Below are 13,028 nucleotides of genomic sequence, written 5' to 3'. Positions count from 1 at the left end.
CACCTCCTGTCCGGTAAAAAAAATTCAGAAAATACCAGACACCCCAGATGTCCTGATTTTTTTTTCCCTGCTAGGAAACGAAAATACCAGACACCTAGCAACCCCACAACACACTGAGAAACTGGGTCCAGCCCCCCCCCCCCCACTCACACACACTTATCTGGTTCCCCAGGGGCTTGTCTTGTGTCTGGAACAGAAAAACAAAATGGCTGCTGGCAAAAAAAGCCACTGCTTAAAGGGGCCATGCTGGTTTTTTTTTTACTTAACTCTGTCTGGGTCCTGTTTTTCTTCTCTCAACTTTGGTCTCCCCCTTTTTATTCCTCAACAGAATTTTTTCCCCTTTTTTAGGCAGGGGGAGCGGAGGAGGGAGGTGTTCGGTATTTTTGGTTAAAACAGCTGGCAACCCTACCAAAGACTTAAATAAGAACGTAACTAAAAGACCCCAACATTTTTTTGAAAATGTTTAAAGTCCCGTGATTTTTTTGTTGAATGCGTGGGGTTAGATCCTACCTACTTCAGAGAAGCAGTTCAGGATCCCCTGCTGATACATTCTTAGCCCAATTGGCTTCTCAGTTACCATATGCTGGTATAAAGTCAGGAATAACTCCACCACTTTCAATGGAGCTAAATCGACACAGACAGATGTGAGAGTGAAAAACGTAACCAATACCCCAGCTGCCCAGGTTAAAAATCATAGCCCAGGTCAGACATGATGCTAGTGAAGTCTCAAGCCTCCCCCTGAGTCTTCCCACAAGAAAACATCACACCACTTAGCCCAGTATCAAGCAGATGCTTGATTAAGAAAAAAGCTAGAACCACTGCGGGACCCACCACAGCTCCTACCTGCTTGGTTTGAGCTCCTAACACAGCTCAAACTACAGCTCTTACTTTAACCCACTGTTTCTTAAAGCAGTGGATTACCTTGGAAGGCAAGATTCATAGACTACTAGAACTGGAAGGGACCTCAAGAGGTCATCAAGCGCAGTATCCAGCCCTCATGGCAGGACCGTGTGCTATCTAGATCATCCCTGATAGATGTCTATTGGCCCTGCTCTTAAATATCTTCAGTGATAGACATTTCACAGACTTCCTAGACAAGTTATTCCAGTGTTTAACTATCCTGACTGTTAGGAAGTTTTTTTCTAATGTCCAACTTAAACCTCCTTTGCTGAAATTAAAGCCCGTTGATTCTTCTCCTATCATCAAAGGTTAAGGAGAACAATTTTTCTCCCTCCTCCTTGAAAACTCTTTTAGGTGCTTAAATGCTGCCCCCTCTCGGTTTTCTCTTTTCTAAACTAAACAAGCCCAATTCTTTCAGTCTTCCCTCATAAGTCATATTTGCTAAACCTTTCCCCATTTTTGTTGCTCTTCTCTGGACCTTCTCCAATTTCTCCACATCTTTCTTAAAATGTGGTGCCCAGAATTGGATACTAAAAGTCCAATTGAGGCCTAATCAGCACACAGTAGAGCGGAAGAATGACTTCTCATCTCTTGCTCACAACACTCCTGTAATGCATCCCGGAATCATGGTTAGTTTTTTTTGTAACAGTGTCACACTGTTGACTTATAATCCACTATAAATCTTAGATCCCATTCTGCAGTAATCCTTCCCAGACAGTCGCTTCCCATTCTGTATTTGTGAAACTGATTGTTCCTTCCTAAATGGAGTATTTTGCATTTGTCCTTATTAAACTTCATCCTATTTATTTACCACAGACTATTTCTCCAGTTTGTCCAGATCATTTTGAATTATGACCCTATCCACCAAAGCACTTGCAACGTGTCCCAGTTTGGTATCATCTGCAAACTTAATAAGTGTACCACCTATGCCAATATCTGAATCGTTGATGATGATATTGAATAGAACCGGTCCCAAAGCAGACCCCTGTGGAACCCCACTTGTTACACCTTTCCAGCATGACTGTGAACCATCAATAACTACACTCTGGGTACGCCTACACTTGCAACCTAGTTCGAACTAGGGATGCAAATGTAGGCGACCGAAGTTGCTAACAAAGCGTGGATTTAAATATCCCGTGCTTCATTAGCATGCTTTCTCCAGGATTAGCATTTTTTGAGGAGTAACGTTAGTTCGAACAGTTATGCACCTACCTTATAGTCATCCCATCTAGGTTGAATTTCCCTAGTTTTTTTTAATAAGACGGTCATGCAAGCCCATAGCAAATGCTTTATTAAAGTCTAGGTAAATCATGTCCACTGCTTCTCCATGTCCAACCGATTGGTTTGACATGCTACATTCTTTACAAATCCATGCTGGCTATTATTGTTATCCAGATGTTTGCAGCTGAATTCCTTAATTATTTGCTCCTTTATCTTCCCTGGCACAGAAGTTAACCCAGGAAACTACAGTCAGTTTATTTCCCTTTTTATAGGTGGATATTACATCTTCACTTTTCCAGTCTTCTGGAGTCTCTCCCGACTTCCATGACTTTTCAGAGATGATAGAGGAGGTATCTGAGCATTCAGCTATGAGCTCCTTGACAATTCTAGGATGCATTTCATCAGGCCTTGGTGACTTGAAGACATCTAATTTTTCTAAGACATTTTTAACTTGTTCTTTATTTATTTTAACTTCTAAACCCACCCCATTTCCACTAGCATTCACTATGTTAGGCATCCCATCACCATCCTTCCTCTTGGTCAAAACCAAAACAAAAAAGTCGTTATACACCTCTGCCATTTCCAAGTTTCCTGTTACTGTTTCTTCCTACCCTATCCTTGATCTCCCTCTTGTGAATTATGTGACCCAGCACAACTGAAATACTGACCCTAAGCTAACCTCCTCCTCTATTATTTTTCCATGACAACTTGCAGCCATTGTTAACTAGGTGATTTTATAATCCCCATCCCTGGCTTTTCAGAGAAAGGGCTCAAATTTAAATTGGTTAGCCTCAGTGATTTAGCAGGGATGAAACTGGATCAAATGTCTTCTCATACTTTGTGCAGCAGTGGAAGGGAAAACCCAGCTTCTTGGATCATTTTCAAAAAGTCACAGTCATCAATTTGATTAAAAATTATTTCATGCTCCTTTTTTAGTTTCCCATAAACATGAATATATCCTCTAATAGACTCTTTTTCATACACAGGCTCATTCTTTTGGCACTCAAAGCAATCCTTCCAATCCTAAGCCACTGAGCTACTGTATAGTGTGTTAAACAATTAATAATTCTCTTACCCTGCAGTTGTTGAGAATAGTCCCCTTGGAATAAAAAGACTGCTAATGCTCTGTCTCATTGGACACAGAACCAGGCCCTGCACATGTTCATTTCTAAAGCATTTTTGCAAATATAGGCGTTTGTTACTGAACTACTAATGCTAGTGAAGTAACGTGTACAAATTCAGCGGGATAGCTCTGTTAGTCTGCTTCAGCAACTACAATGAGGCTCTTAAAAATGAATACATTTATTAGGGCATAAGTGTTCATGGGCTGGAGCCCACTTTGTCAGCTGTAAGGATGTTAAAGACAGCTTAGTTGGCTAATTGTGAACAATTTGTATCAACTACACGATTAGTCTATAAGGGGAAACCGTTCTGCAGAACCACAGCAGGGGTAGCTCTCAGAGCCGGCACCAGCCAGGATTACTCAGTCCCGGCTGGCGTTGGCTCCAGACCACTGCAGCTCTGCATTTTAAATGTAGGAAGAGCCTCATGGCTTTTGGCTGCTGTGAACAAAGGCTAATCCAGCAGCAGCCTCTGTTTGCAGCACCCCAGAGCTGGCTGCATACAGGGGAGGCGAGGCAGCACTGGCTCCTGTCCCTCCCTCTTGCTTCCTCTCATACAGAGAGAGGCTGCAAGGGGGGGAGCAAGTAGTCAAGTACTCGACTTCCTGATAAGCTTAGCCTTAGCGGATAGTCAAGAAGTGGACTACTTGCTTACATCCCTAGTCAGCTGCATTGAAGAAGTGGGTCCAGCTCACAAAATCTAATAAATGTTTTAGTCTTTAAGTTGCCACGGGCAGCAGTTCCTACAAACTAGAACTCAGGAGGGCTGCAGTATCATTTGTGCACCAAAAGATCACAGATCTTGGGTGAAATACAAATCTGTGGGTAAACACTTGACTATGCGGATATCAGTTTAGTTTTACCATGAAGTGAGCACATGCTGATGTAGGTTGCCGAATCAAGACCACAGTAGCTCCATCAACTTTAGTGGAACTCAGTCATACATAAAAATAGGCATGGAACATAAGGTAGAAATACTTTCTAGCAAATTTCATTCAGGGCTCCTAAAGGACCCACTGACATCAGATAAATTTGGCCATCACTTTAATGTGTTTCAAAGAAAATGGAGACCTGCATGATCTGACAGTGCACCAAATACAATAGTTGGCTCATTGTGTTTCCTTCAAAACAGATACTTTTAATGTTAAATGCCTTTCTGTGGTTGAAACAGTAGCCCTCCAGAGTGATGAGGTAGAATAAAACTGACGTACAAGGTGCTAGTGGTATTCTCATTAATACACTTTTTTTGGAGGCACAAAATCAAATGCTTCTTAAAGAAAAAACGGGTCCTAGTAGAGTGTGGCAACCATCTTCAGCAGAGATGGTTTGACCAAAACTAGAAAAGGAAGCAGGTAGCTTCCATCTACACCCCTTCATCTTTCTATAAGAACATTAGGTTTTTTTTTTAAATTTAACCATGGGGTAGAGAGACACTGTCTTAACTGGGGAAAGCTCAGAATTTCTTCCAATCTATATAGACAACATCTGAAATTTGCATCCCAAAGGAAGCGGGGGAACTAGATGAACCCCCACCTCAAACACATTAATAGTAAGTAGAGAGTCCATAGGGAACAGAAAAATGGGCTGATCAGAAAGAAAGCTACACTGTAGAGGTTAGAAGAGTATAGAAATAAAGGCCACGGCTACACTGCAGGCTTCTCGCACAAGAAGTTTTTTTCAGAAGTGTAGGGGTTAATTGCAGAAGAATTTTGTACATGAAAGCATAGCGGTCGTGAGGCACAAATCCTCCCCCGTCCTCCTATATCTGATGAGCCAGAAAAAAAGCCTTCAGGAACATACACCATTTAAGATAGGTGGTGGTGCTGCTATTGTAACAAAAACAAGTTATAGATAAGAGTAGGGGAAAGGACAGGACAGGAACACGAAACAATATTGCTTAACCAGATGTATTAATCATGTAAACAAGGTCAAAGGACAAGCAGTACCAGATCGATAGTCAACAGCCAAGCCATACTGTAACATGTGATAAGTAACCCCCTGAAAGTTCCAAACTGCAAAACAGGATGAAAAACCTGTATATAAACTTCCAATAGTATGGCAATTTGGACCTCACCAATGGACTCTGGTACCAATGCCTCAGAAGCCTAGACAACTTCCCACTTGTCTGCAGCTGAATGGGGTTCCCAGATTGCAGAAGAGACATAAGAGCAACTTTTCCTATAATGTTTTTCTTTTAGTTAAGGGGTATAGCTGAAATCTGTCAGGAAATAAACTGCTTGTGTTTGACAGCTACTGGTGCAGCCTGTTTTGTACTTAGAGAACCCAGTGTCAGACCTAAGAATTACTCTTGCCAGTTCTTTAAAAAGAAAGCTCCGATGGCTATTCTCAGAATAGCCAGCAGAGCACCTGTGCTTTTTTCGATTGGCTTTTTTTTTTGCACAAAACCCCCGTTACTCGTCCACACACACCTTTTTGCGCTAGAACTCTGGCGCAAAAAGGAGTTATTCCTCCTAGAAAGAGAATTACCTATACCACAAAGCCCCTCTGTTCTCTTGATTTACTGTACATTATCTTGTGCAAAAACACGCTTGAGCTTTGGATGCTCCGCGGGGTTTTGTGCAAAAACCCTGTAGGGTAGACATAGCCAACGTGAGAATTGCTAAATGTCAATGAATGTTGCTGGACCAGAAAGTCCTGGTTAAAAGAGTTGTAACCTGTATTATAGAGCAACTGGAAAGAAAAAGGTTAAAAACAGTGGAAGGTGTGGGGGAGTGTCACATGGGCTCAGTACAATCTTTTGTTTCCCAGGTTTAGTCCTTCCTTCGGTATGGATATTGCTCAGTATGTTCCAGGGTCAGTCCATGACTTTCAGCGCTCCTCTGGTCACACACAGAGGCTCTCTAGGACCCACTGTCTGAGAGTTTAACCCTTACAGGCAAAAGACAAGCCATGTACAGTGCTTGTGTTAACAGTGTGTTACAAAACTGTTAACATCCGTCACTGCAATTTAATAAATTAAGTGGCAGATATTGTGGTGGGCACAAAGCTTTGTTGCAGGAAATAAAGGCTAATAACCTGTTACTCTGCACTAATTCTATGGTTTCAGGGAGAACATTTGGGAGTGTCCTCCCACAGCATTCCAGCATGGTTTTTTTCCCCAATTGCTTTCTATCTTCTGCTCTGCTTTGGTTCAAGCCGGAGCAGAACTTAGATCCAACTGAAATTGGCTATTAAAAACAAAGTGCAATTCAGGGGGGAGTTGGCTAGCTGAGGAGCAAGTGGGCAGGGAGAATGCTCCCGGCCCAGCACAAGGAAGCGTCCTGCCCTAAGGCAAGCGGTTTGTTTGTTGCAGTTTTTCCGTCAGTCAGCAGGATTGCTGTCACTCATAGGGTTGCTCTATTTGCCTTTATTACATGCTGGTCTGTTTTCCAACCCACTCAAAGATGCTGTTTTAATTAAACATTCTAATTTCTTTACAAGTTTCGTACCATGAGGTCTGAACGTACCCACATGTAACAGTAGTGCTTCTGCTTTGATTTCGACTGATTTGGATAGCTGGAGGAGCCCCACACTTTAGTAGGTTGTGTAATGCTGCCTCGTGTATGGAACACCACACCACCTTGGTTTAGACCAGCCCATGCGAAAGCCATCATGTGTCTATTCTTTGGCATAAGAAAAGCAGCCAGAAAAAAAATTGTCTTGGCTTGTTTTCATTCATAAAGTTGGTGCCTTTCATAAAAGTGAGAAAGAAATAAAAGGAAAAAGGATATCTTTTAAAAGGAGACTGAACCATTTTTATTTGGGGAATGTTAAAAAAAACAACCACAACCATATACAATTCGAATAAGTACACCATAACCGTTTGTTCCCTAGTTCTTAGAATTACAGTATTTACAGGTTTCATAAGGCACTGGTTCCCAAAAAAGAACACAAATTAATCTCTGAAAAATCCTTATGTTGTCAACCTTTCTTCAAAACAAATAGTTTTATTTGTGCTAGAGAAGGGATAACAGTTGTTGCATGCTCTTTTCCTCCACGTTTTCTTCTCCCATTGTAGCTGCTATGCAGATAATGTGCAATGAAATCAAGAGGATTTAAGCCACTGACATGTAATAATGGACTCTGTTCGTGTTGGCCACATAGCACTTACAATTTGAATGTTACTTGCATACAGCTAACCAAACATCTGGTAATTGTGGTTTGAGGGCAAAATGTGGCCAAGTCTGTGGGAAAAGAGCATCTCCTCACACTGTTATACTTGTCAACCTGTGCATTTTCATAAATAAATAATGTTTCATTTAGTGCTTTATCATTCATAATATTTTACTCAATCCACATACTGGAGTTATTCTGACTTTCAACTAAATATATATTTAACATATAAACCTGAACATCTTAACATACACAAATGATCTGGCTGAAAAGAGGCCTCTCTCTTTTGTTACAGTATGGCAAGGAACACCGCCCCTGGAAGCTGAACTCCAATTACATTTATCTAGGTGCCACAAATAAATCAGGTTTGTCCACAATGGGAAAAGAAGAAGCATGTGAATGCTGAGGATAAATCCAGCACGCCAATTACAATCAAAACAGCATTTGTACCAGTTTAGTTCAAAACTAAACTCAATATAATCGCACAAAATAAAAGACAAAAGAAGGATAAGGAAGAATCCCCATTTCCAGCTAGATTTTGACAATAAATCATATGAAAATTAGAAGAAACAATACTTGTTCTGACTAAAATATTTCAGAGTATTATACTCTCTCTCAATCTAGAATTTCTCAAACATTTTTAACCATGAGATCTATGGAAAGAAATGAGAAATTCTGATAATAATATTTCAAACTGAAGTAGTACAGGTTGGACCTCCCTGGTCCGACACCCTCAGGACCTGACCGGGTCCCACATGAGGGATTTTGTTGGACCCCCTGCTGCTGGCCCACCACGTTCAGCCTGTGGGACTCCCCGCCAGCTTCTTACCTCCTGCTGAACCCGTTGAGCAGCCGAGGCTCCGGATTCTGTAGGGCAGCCATCCATACCACACTGGGGTCTGGGTCCCACAGGGCAGACCTGCTGCCATGTGCTGGACAGCCCTGCCATCACCTCACTGTGGGCAGCTTACTGCCTTGCTGGCTCCGCAGGAATCCTTGCAACTGGCCGCCACTGGGATTCTCTGGTCCTGCAACATCTGTGCTGGACCATGGATGTTGCCAGACCAGAGAATCCTGGTTAAGAGAGTTTCAACCTGTACTTTAAAATTCCTTTATGAACTCACAGTGATTTACCAGTCCTGGAGTGGAAGATTCCATGACTGAGCAAAACCACCCAGGTGCGTAGAGGTTACTGCAAAGTTTAAAGTAATAAAGCTAAAGTTTCACACCATGTTTAAAAAAAAATGCGAGCCTAACCTTAGGCTCGAAATCCACAGTTTGGTGGTCTGGTCCAAAAGTGCTAAGCCCTCAGCTAATCCCAATGAAAAGTTTCCCACAGTTGTTGGGTGTGCCGCACTTCTGGAACTCAGGCCTCTTGGTTGAGCATCTAAGCGCAGATTTAGGGAACTAATTTTAGTCTTAGATTTTTGTTAACTTCCTCCCAAATACAAACATATTGTGGAAAATGTTCCTAATGTTAGAACTGTCACTCCTCAGATGCAGTTTAAAAAATTAATATTTATGCATTTCTGGGCTTTAAAACAAAAGTGATAGGACCTGATAATGTTCAGAAGTAATTTGAATAGCAATTCCCAAGTGACTTGGAGGAAGAGTCCAAAACAAATACATTGTCCCAATGGTTTCATGTTTCTGTAGCAACCATGGGATTTTTCTTCATCATAAACAGTAAAACTTAGTATTTTCTATCTATAAAGACCACAAACTACTCTCTATAACCGGAGAATGCTTGGACCAGATAGACTTATTCCACTAACTGCAGCTCGAGGTTTGGGTTGACAGAGAAATGCAGAGGGTCCAATGCTGCATAATATAAACCCAAACCACGCACTCAAATTTTAACTACCATCAGCTCTGTCCTTTCAGGCCTTATCAACAGGAAATTAAGACGAGACACTTCATTAAAAAAAAATCCTCTAGAAAAAACAGGACTTTTTCCGGCCAAAAAAGAGCTAATGTTTCATTTAAATGCTGAAGGGGAACTCACACTTGTCTTGTGTATGAGTGTCTCATATTCATATGAACAAAAGAATACAACACTTATCTGTGCTGGTAATATTCACGTTATAATCCAATGCCTTTCTCCTATGCAATGTTTGTATATACACCTCATAGCAGTTTCACTCACCAGCGGTTTCTCTGGTAAATGAAAGGCTGGTAGGATGAATCAAATTGGTTCTTCAGGAAACCTGGTCTTTTCATTTGCATTTCTATAAAAATGCTTTATTTTTCAGTAAGAAAGGCTAGAAAAAATGTGCTTTTGCTTATCATGCTAGAACCTATTCCAAGCAAGCTCCTAACAGAACCAGAACCCCAAGGGCGTATGAAGAACAAGGCCTATAGAACTGCCATTGATATATGGCTTCTGTTTATCTTCAATACTGTAAGTTCTGCCTGCAACAGGCTACTGGCAGAATGTCAGGAAAGTAGTCTTTCAACAACGGAATCTTTCTAACCAAGACACGCCTACCCTGTGAGAACAGAACACACAGGACTATGAAAAGTGGTCTCCGTAGGACGGTGGCATTAAGACAGTTACCTTTATCGTTTCTTTTAACTTCACAGCCTCTCCTGAATATTTTTGTTCTGTATTGTTTTGTTGGAGTGCAAATCTTTTTATAAATGAAAAAAGTCACTTTACTTTCATCTTCAGGCACAGTTTCTTCTGCTTTTTAATGTAACAATATAGGTCTTTACATCTAACCATAAGTTTCATTTTCATAAAATTTAAAGCAGTATCTTCTTTTAAACGGTCAAAAAATAAAATAGTAACAGGCTTTCACAGAAAGCAACATGCATAATCTTGAGCCAGTTACTGAAATGTTATTTCCCCGTGCCAACAGGGAGCGAATGAGCTTCTTCCAATCTTGTGGGTCCAAGTCTGCTGTTTTTGCAAAGGATCCTCTCCTCAAAAGATGTTAAATCTGTATTTGCTCTGAAGTATGACTGTGTTCAGATTATATATTAGTGAGGCTTCAGAATCCTCTTCGTGTCCTCTGATGACCAGGGAAAGTCAGTTTTTATGGGCTCTGGCAAGGGATGTCTTTTGCTGAATCAGAGTTTAATGTCCTGTGACTCTGACATTTTGGCAAGTGTTTTCTTTACTCTCAGGGCTGTGAGCCGAGAAGCAGGGTTGTGAGCCCAACACTCTGTCATGAGTTTCCCCATTTGTCTTAGGCACTGTGGAAAGAAAACATAAAAAAGGATTACCCCTGGGCCAGCTGGAATGCAAGACTGAAGTTGATGGCGGTCCTGAAAAACTCTAGGAAAAAGGCAAATGTCCTCTAAAACTGACGCCAGGTGCCATGCAACAAATAAAGGCGCACACACACAGTGGGATGACATTTTCTGTATATCGACTCCAGTTCTCAACATGTCCCTAAATCTGCATACTTAAGGACAAATTGGGCTCAATATTTGGCTCAAAAATCAAATAGCAGAACAACATTTCCTCCATCTCCCTTACCTGATGCCTAAGGAGAACTTCTCTGATAACTTCCCTGTGGTGTGGGCTGTAGATGTGGAAAGCAGCCCACTAAATGGGTCATGGGTAGAGTTGACTCTTCCCAGTCTGCAAAATGATGCTAGTGCTCCAGTACAGGCTGGACACGGTCACTTTTACAGCTGTTGCGCTGGAATAGTGGCTGCTGTCCTTCCCAACCCTCTTGCAGGATTTCTCATCCACCTGATATTATTCTGTATTACCCTCAGCTCCACAGTATAAAGGAGTCTGGTAGACGGATGTCTCCTGACTCTGACAATTTCTTTTTTTGTACCAGCTTAGTAGGGGATAGTCACTGGGCCTGTCATCGGAAAGGAAGTGCAGAGGACATGATGCACAGACTATTTTTCTGTCTATTCTTTGTCCATAGGCACAGAGGGCTCTTGCAGGCCATCTGTACTTGAGCAAATGTCACCCTGTATGCAATAGGAATGTTAGATACTGTGAAAGTAAATAGTTGTGAAATAGCATCACATTTTAGCAGTTACACAATTATTTGATAGCCCCTGGGAGTGGAGCCTGGAGCTGGTTGTGCCAACCACTTGGTGAAGAGTAGCCCACTCAGCAAGCATGCCCCATATGCAACGCATGGTAGCAGCCACACTATATTCTTTATCCCCTTGCACCAAAGCCTTTCTAAGCAACAACACTACAAGAGAACTGTTCATTTGCCTGTCTCACGAGATGAAGTCCTCTTTAAGCTTTGGTCAGTGGCAGTGCCAGAGAGATGGTCCCTTCATTGTGTGAACCACAAGTATTCAAATTTCTAGGGATGTATGCGTTTTTTTTTCTTAAACCCATGCTTCACTCTAAGATTGCTTACCACTCTTGCATCTTAAATCTTTGATCTAATTGCAGGATACTCAAACACACACTGTTATTCCCAAATCACAGCTGTCTTCTACAATAATAGCATTACACTGTACCCCTTAACAAGATTAATGACCTCTGCATAGCATCACTGTAACAGTCGGCAAGTCTGTCTGCAGTACGTCAATTATTGGTCTACTAATCCAAAACAGAATTTCAATCCATTATAAAATCTCTCAGGAGTGAATTCAGATCCCCTATTCCCCTCAAAACCAGTTTCCATAAAAGAAAATACAAGTACACTTGGGAATGCAGTTTCTTAGATCCCATTTTTAGGGGAAACACCCAAATTTAGAGGTAGAGATGCATTGTTACCATTTGTAAAAGGTATACTGTAAAAGCAAGTGGACCCACAATCAGTCTATTTGTTGTGTTCAGGGAAACCAGTAGACTTGCCAGTGCTCTGGGCAAAGTGTGTGTGGGGGACGGAGATGGGGGGGGGAGGTCCCTATGCTCCCAAAAGGGGTGGGACAGGACTGGGGCAGCCAGTTCTCAGGGTACGTCTAGACTGTAAGGCTACTTTGGGATATCCCATATCCAAGGAATGCGTCCACTATTTCAAAATAATTTTCGAAATAACGATCGTGCTATTTCAGTATCCATGTAAACGTCGTTGCACAAGGAATAAGGGACGCCTCGAAATAGTGCTTTATTTCTAAATTTGGTGCCGTGTAGACATGCCAAATTTCGAAATAGCCTATTTCAAAATAAAATTGAAATAAGATATGCAATTTGCGTAGCGTAAATTGCGTATCTTATTTTGATTTTAGAGTTCAGTCTAGACATACTCTCATTGCTGCCTGGAGCGCACGATGCTGGTCCCCACAACTTACCCTGAGAGTCACCTGGAGTGTACCACTAGGTTCTCCGGTAGTAATTTCCCCAGGCCCTTTTGAACTGCTGGGCTCTGGGGCAACTGCCCCTTTGCCCGTTCCCTCCTCTCTGTCAGCAGGCCTGGTTGTGTTTAAAAACAAGTGTATGCAAGTAATGTTTTTGTCTGCTGTCCCTGCATGCTGTGGTGTTGTATGCAAATAGCAAAGTTAAACTTACTAGAGTCAGGACTGTACACGTGTGATCATAAGCAAAAGCTGTACATTGATTAACTACCATAGCAACAGAAACAATGCTCTTATAAAAAAGGTTAATGACAATTAAAGGCCTAATTTAAAACAAACAAAACTGACACCAGTACACCCTGTATAGCATGTCATTTTCAAAGTAGGCTGAATTTCTGGCTAGCCACTCCTTAACCATAATTAATTCTGACAATGGAAAGGGAAAAC

General features: G+C 41.6%; 1 protein-coding gene across 12 annotated transcripts in view; it reads right to left on the bottom strand.

The window, feature by feature from the left end:
- Positions 1–6,972: 6,972 nt before the first annotated feature.
- Positions 6,973–13,028, bottom strand: part of BMPR1B (bone morphogenetic protein receptor type 1B) — a 359,692-nt gene continuing 353,636 nt past the window's right edge. For 11 of the 12 annotated variants that reach the window (XM_075929626.1, XM_075929627.1, XM_075929631.1 and 8 more), the window contains one exon: positions 6,973–10,553. In XM_075929626.1, coding sequence (XP_075785741.1) covers positions 10,428–10,553 — 126 coding nt within the window. In that variant the 3' untranslated portion in view covers positions 6,973–10,427. The remainder of the gene's footprint in view (positions 10,554–13,028) is intronic. The other variant, XR_012904029.1, reaches the window with a different exon arrangement.

This window comes from Pelodiscus sinensis, chromosome 5, assembly GCF_049634645.1.
Source record: "Pelodiscus sinensis isolate JC-2024 chromosome 5, ASM4963464v1, whole genome shotgun sequence".
Taxonomy (NCBI): Eukaryota; Metazoa; Chordata; order Testudines; family Trionychidae; genus Pelodiscus; species Pelodiscus sinensis.
The sequence above is the reverse complement of the archived record's forward strand: the minus strand, read 5'-3'. Positions and strand labels throughout refer to the sequence as shown.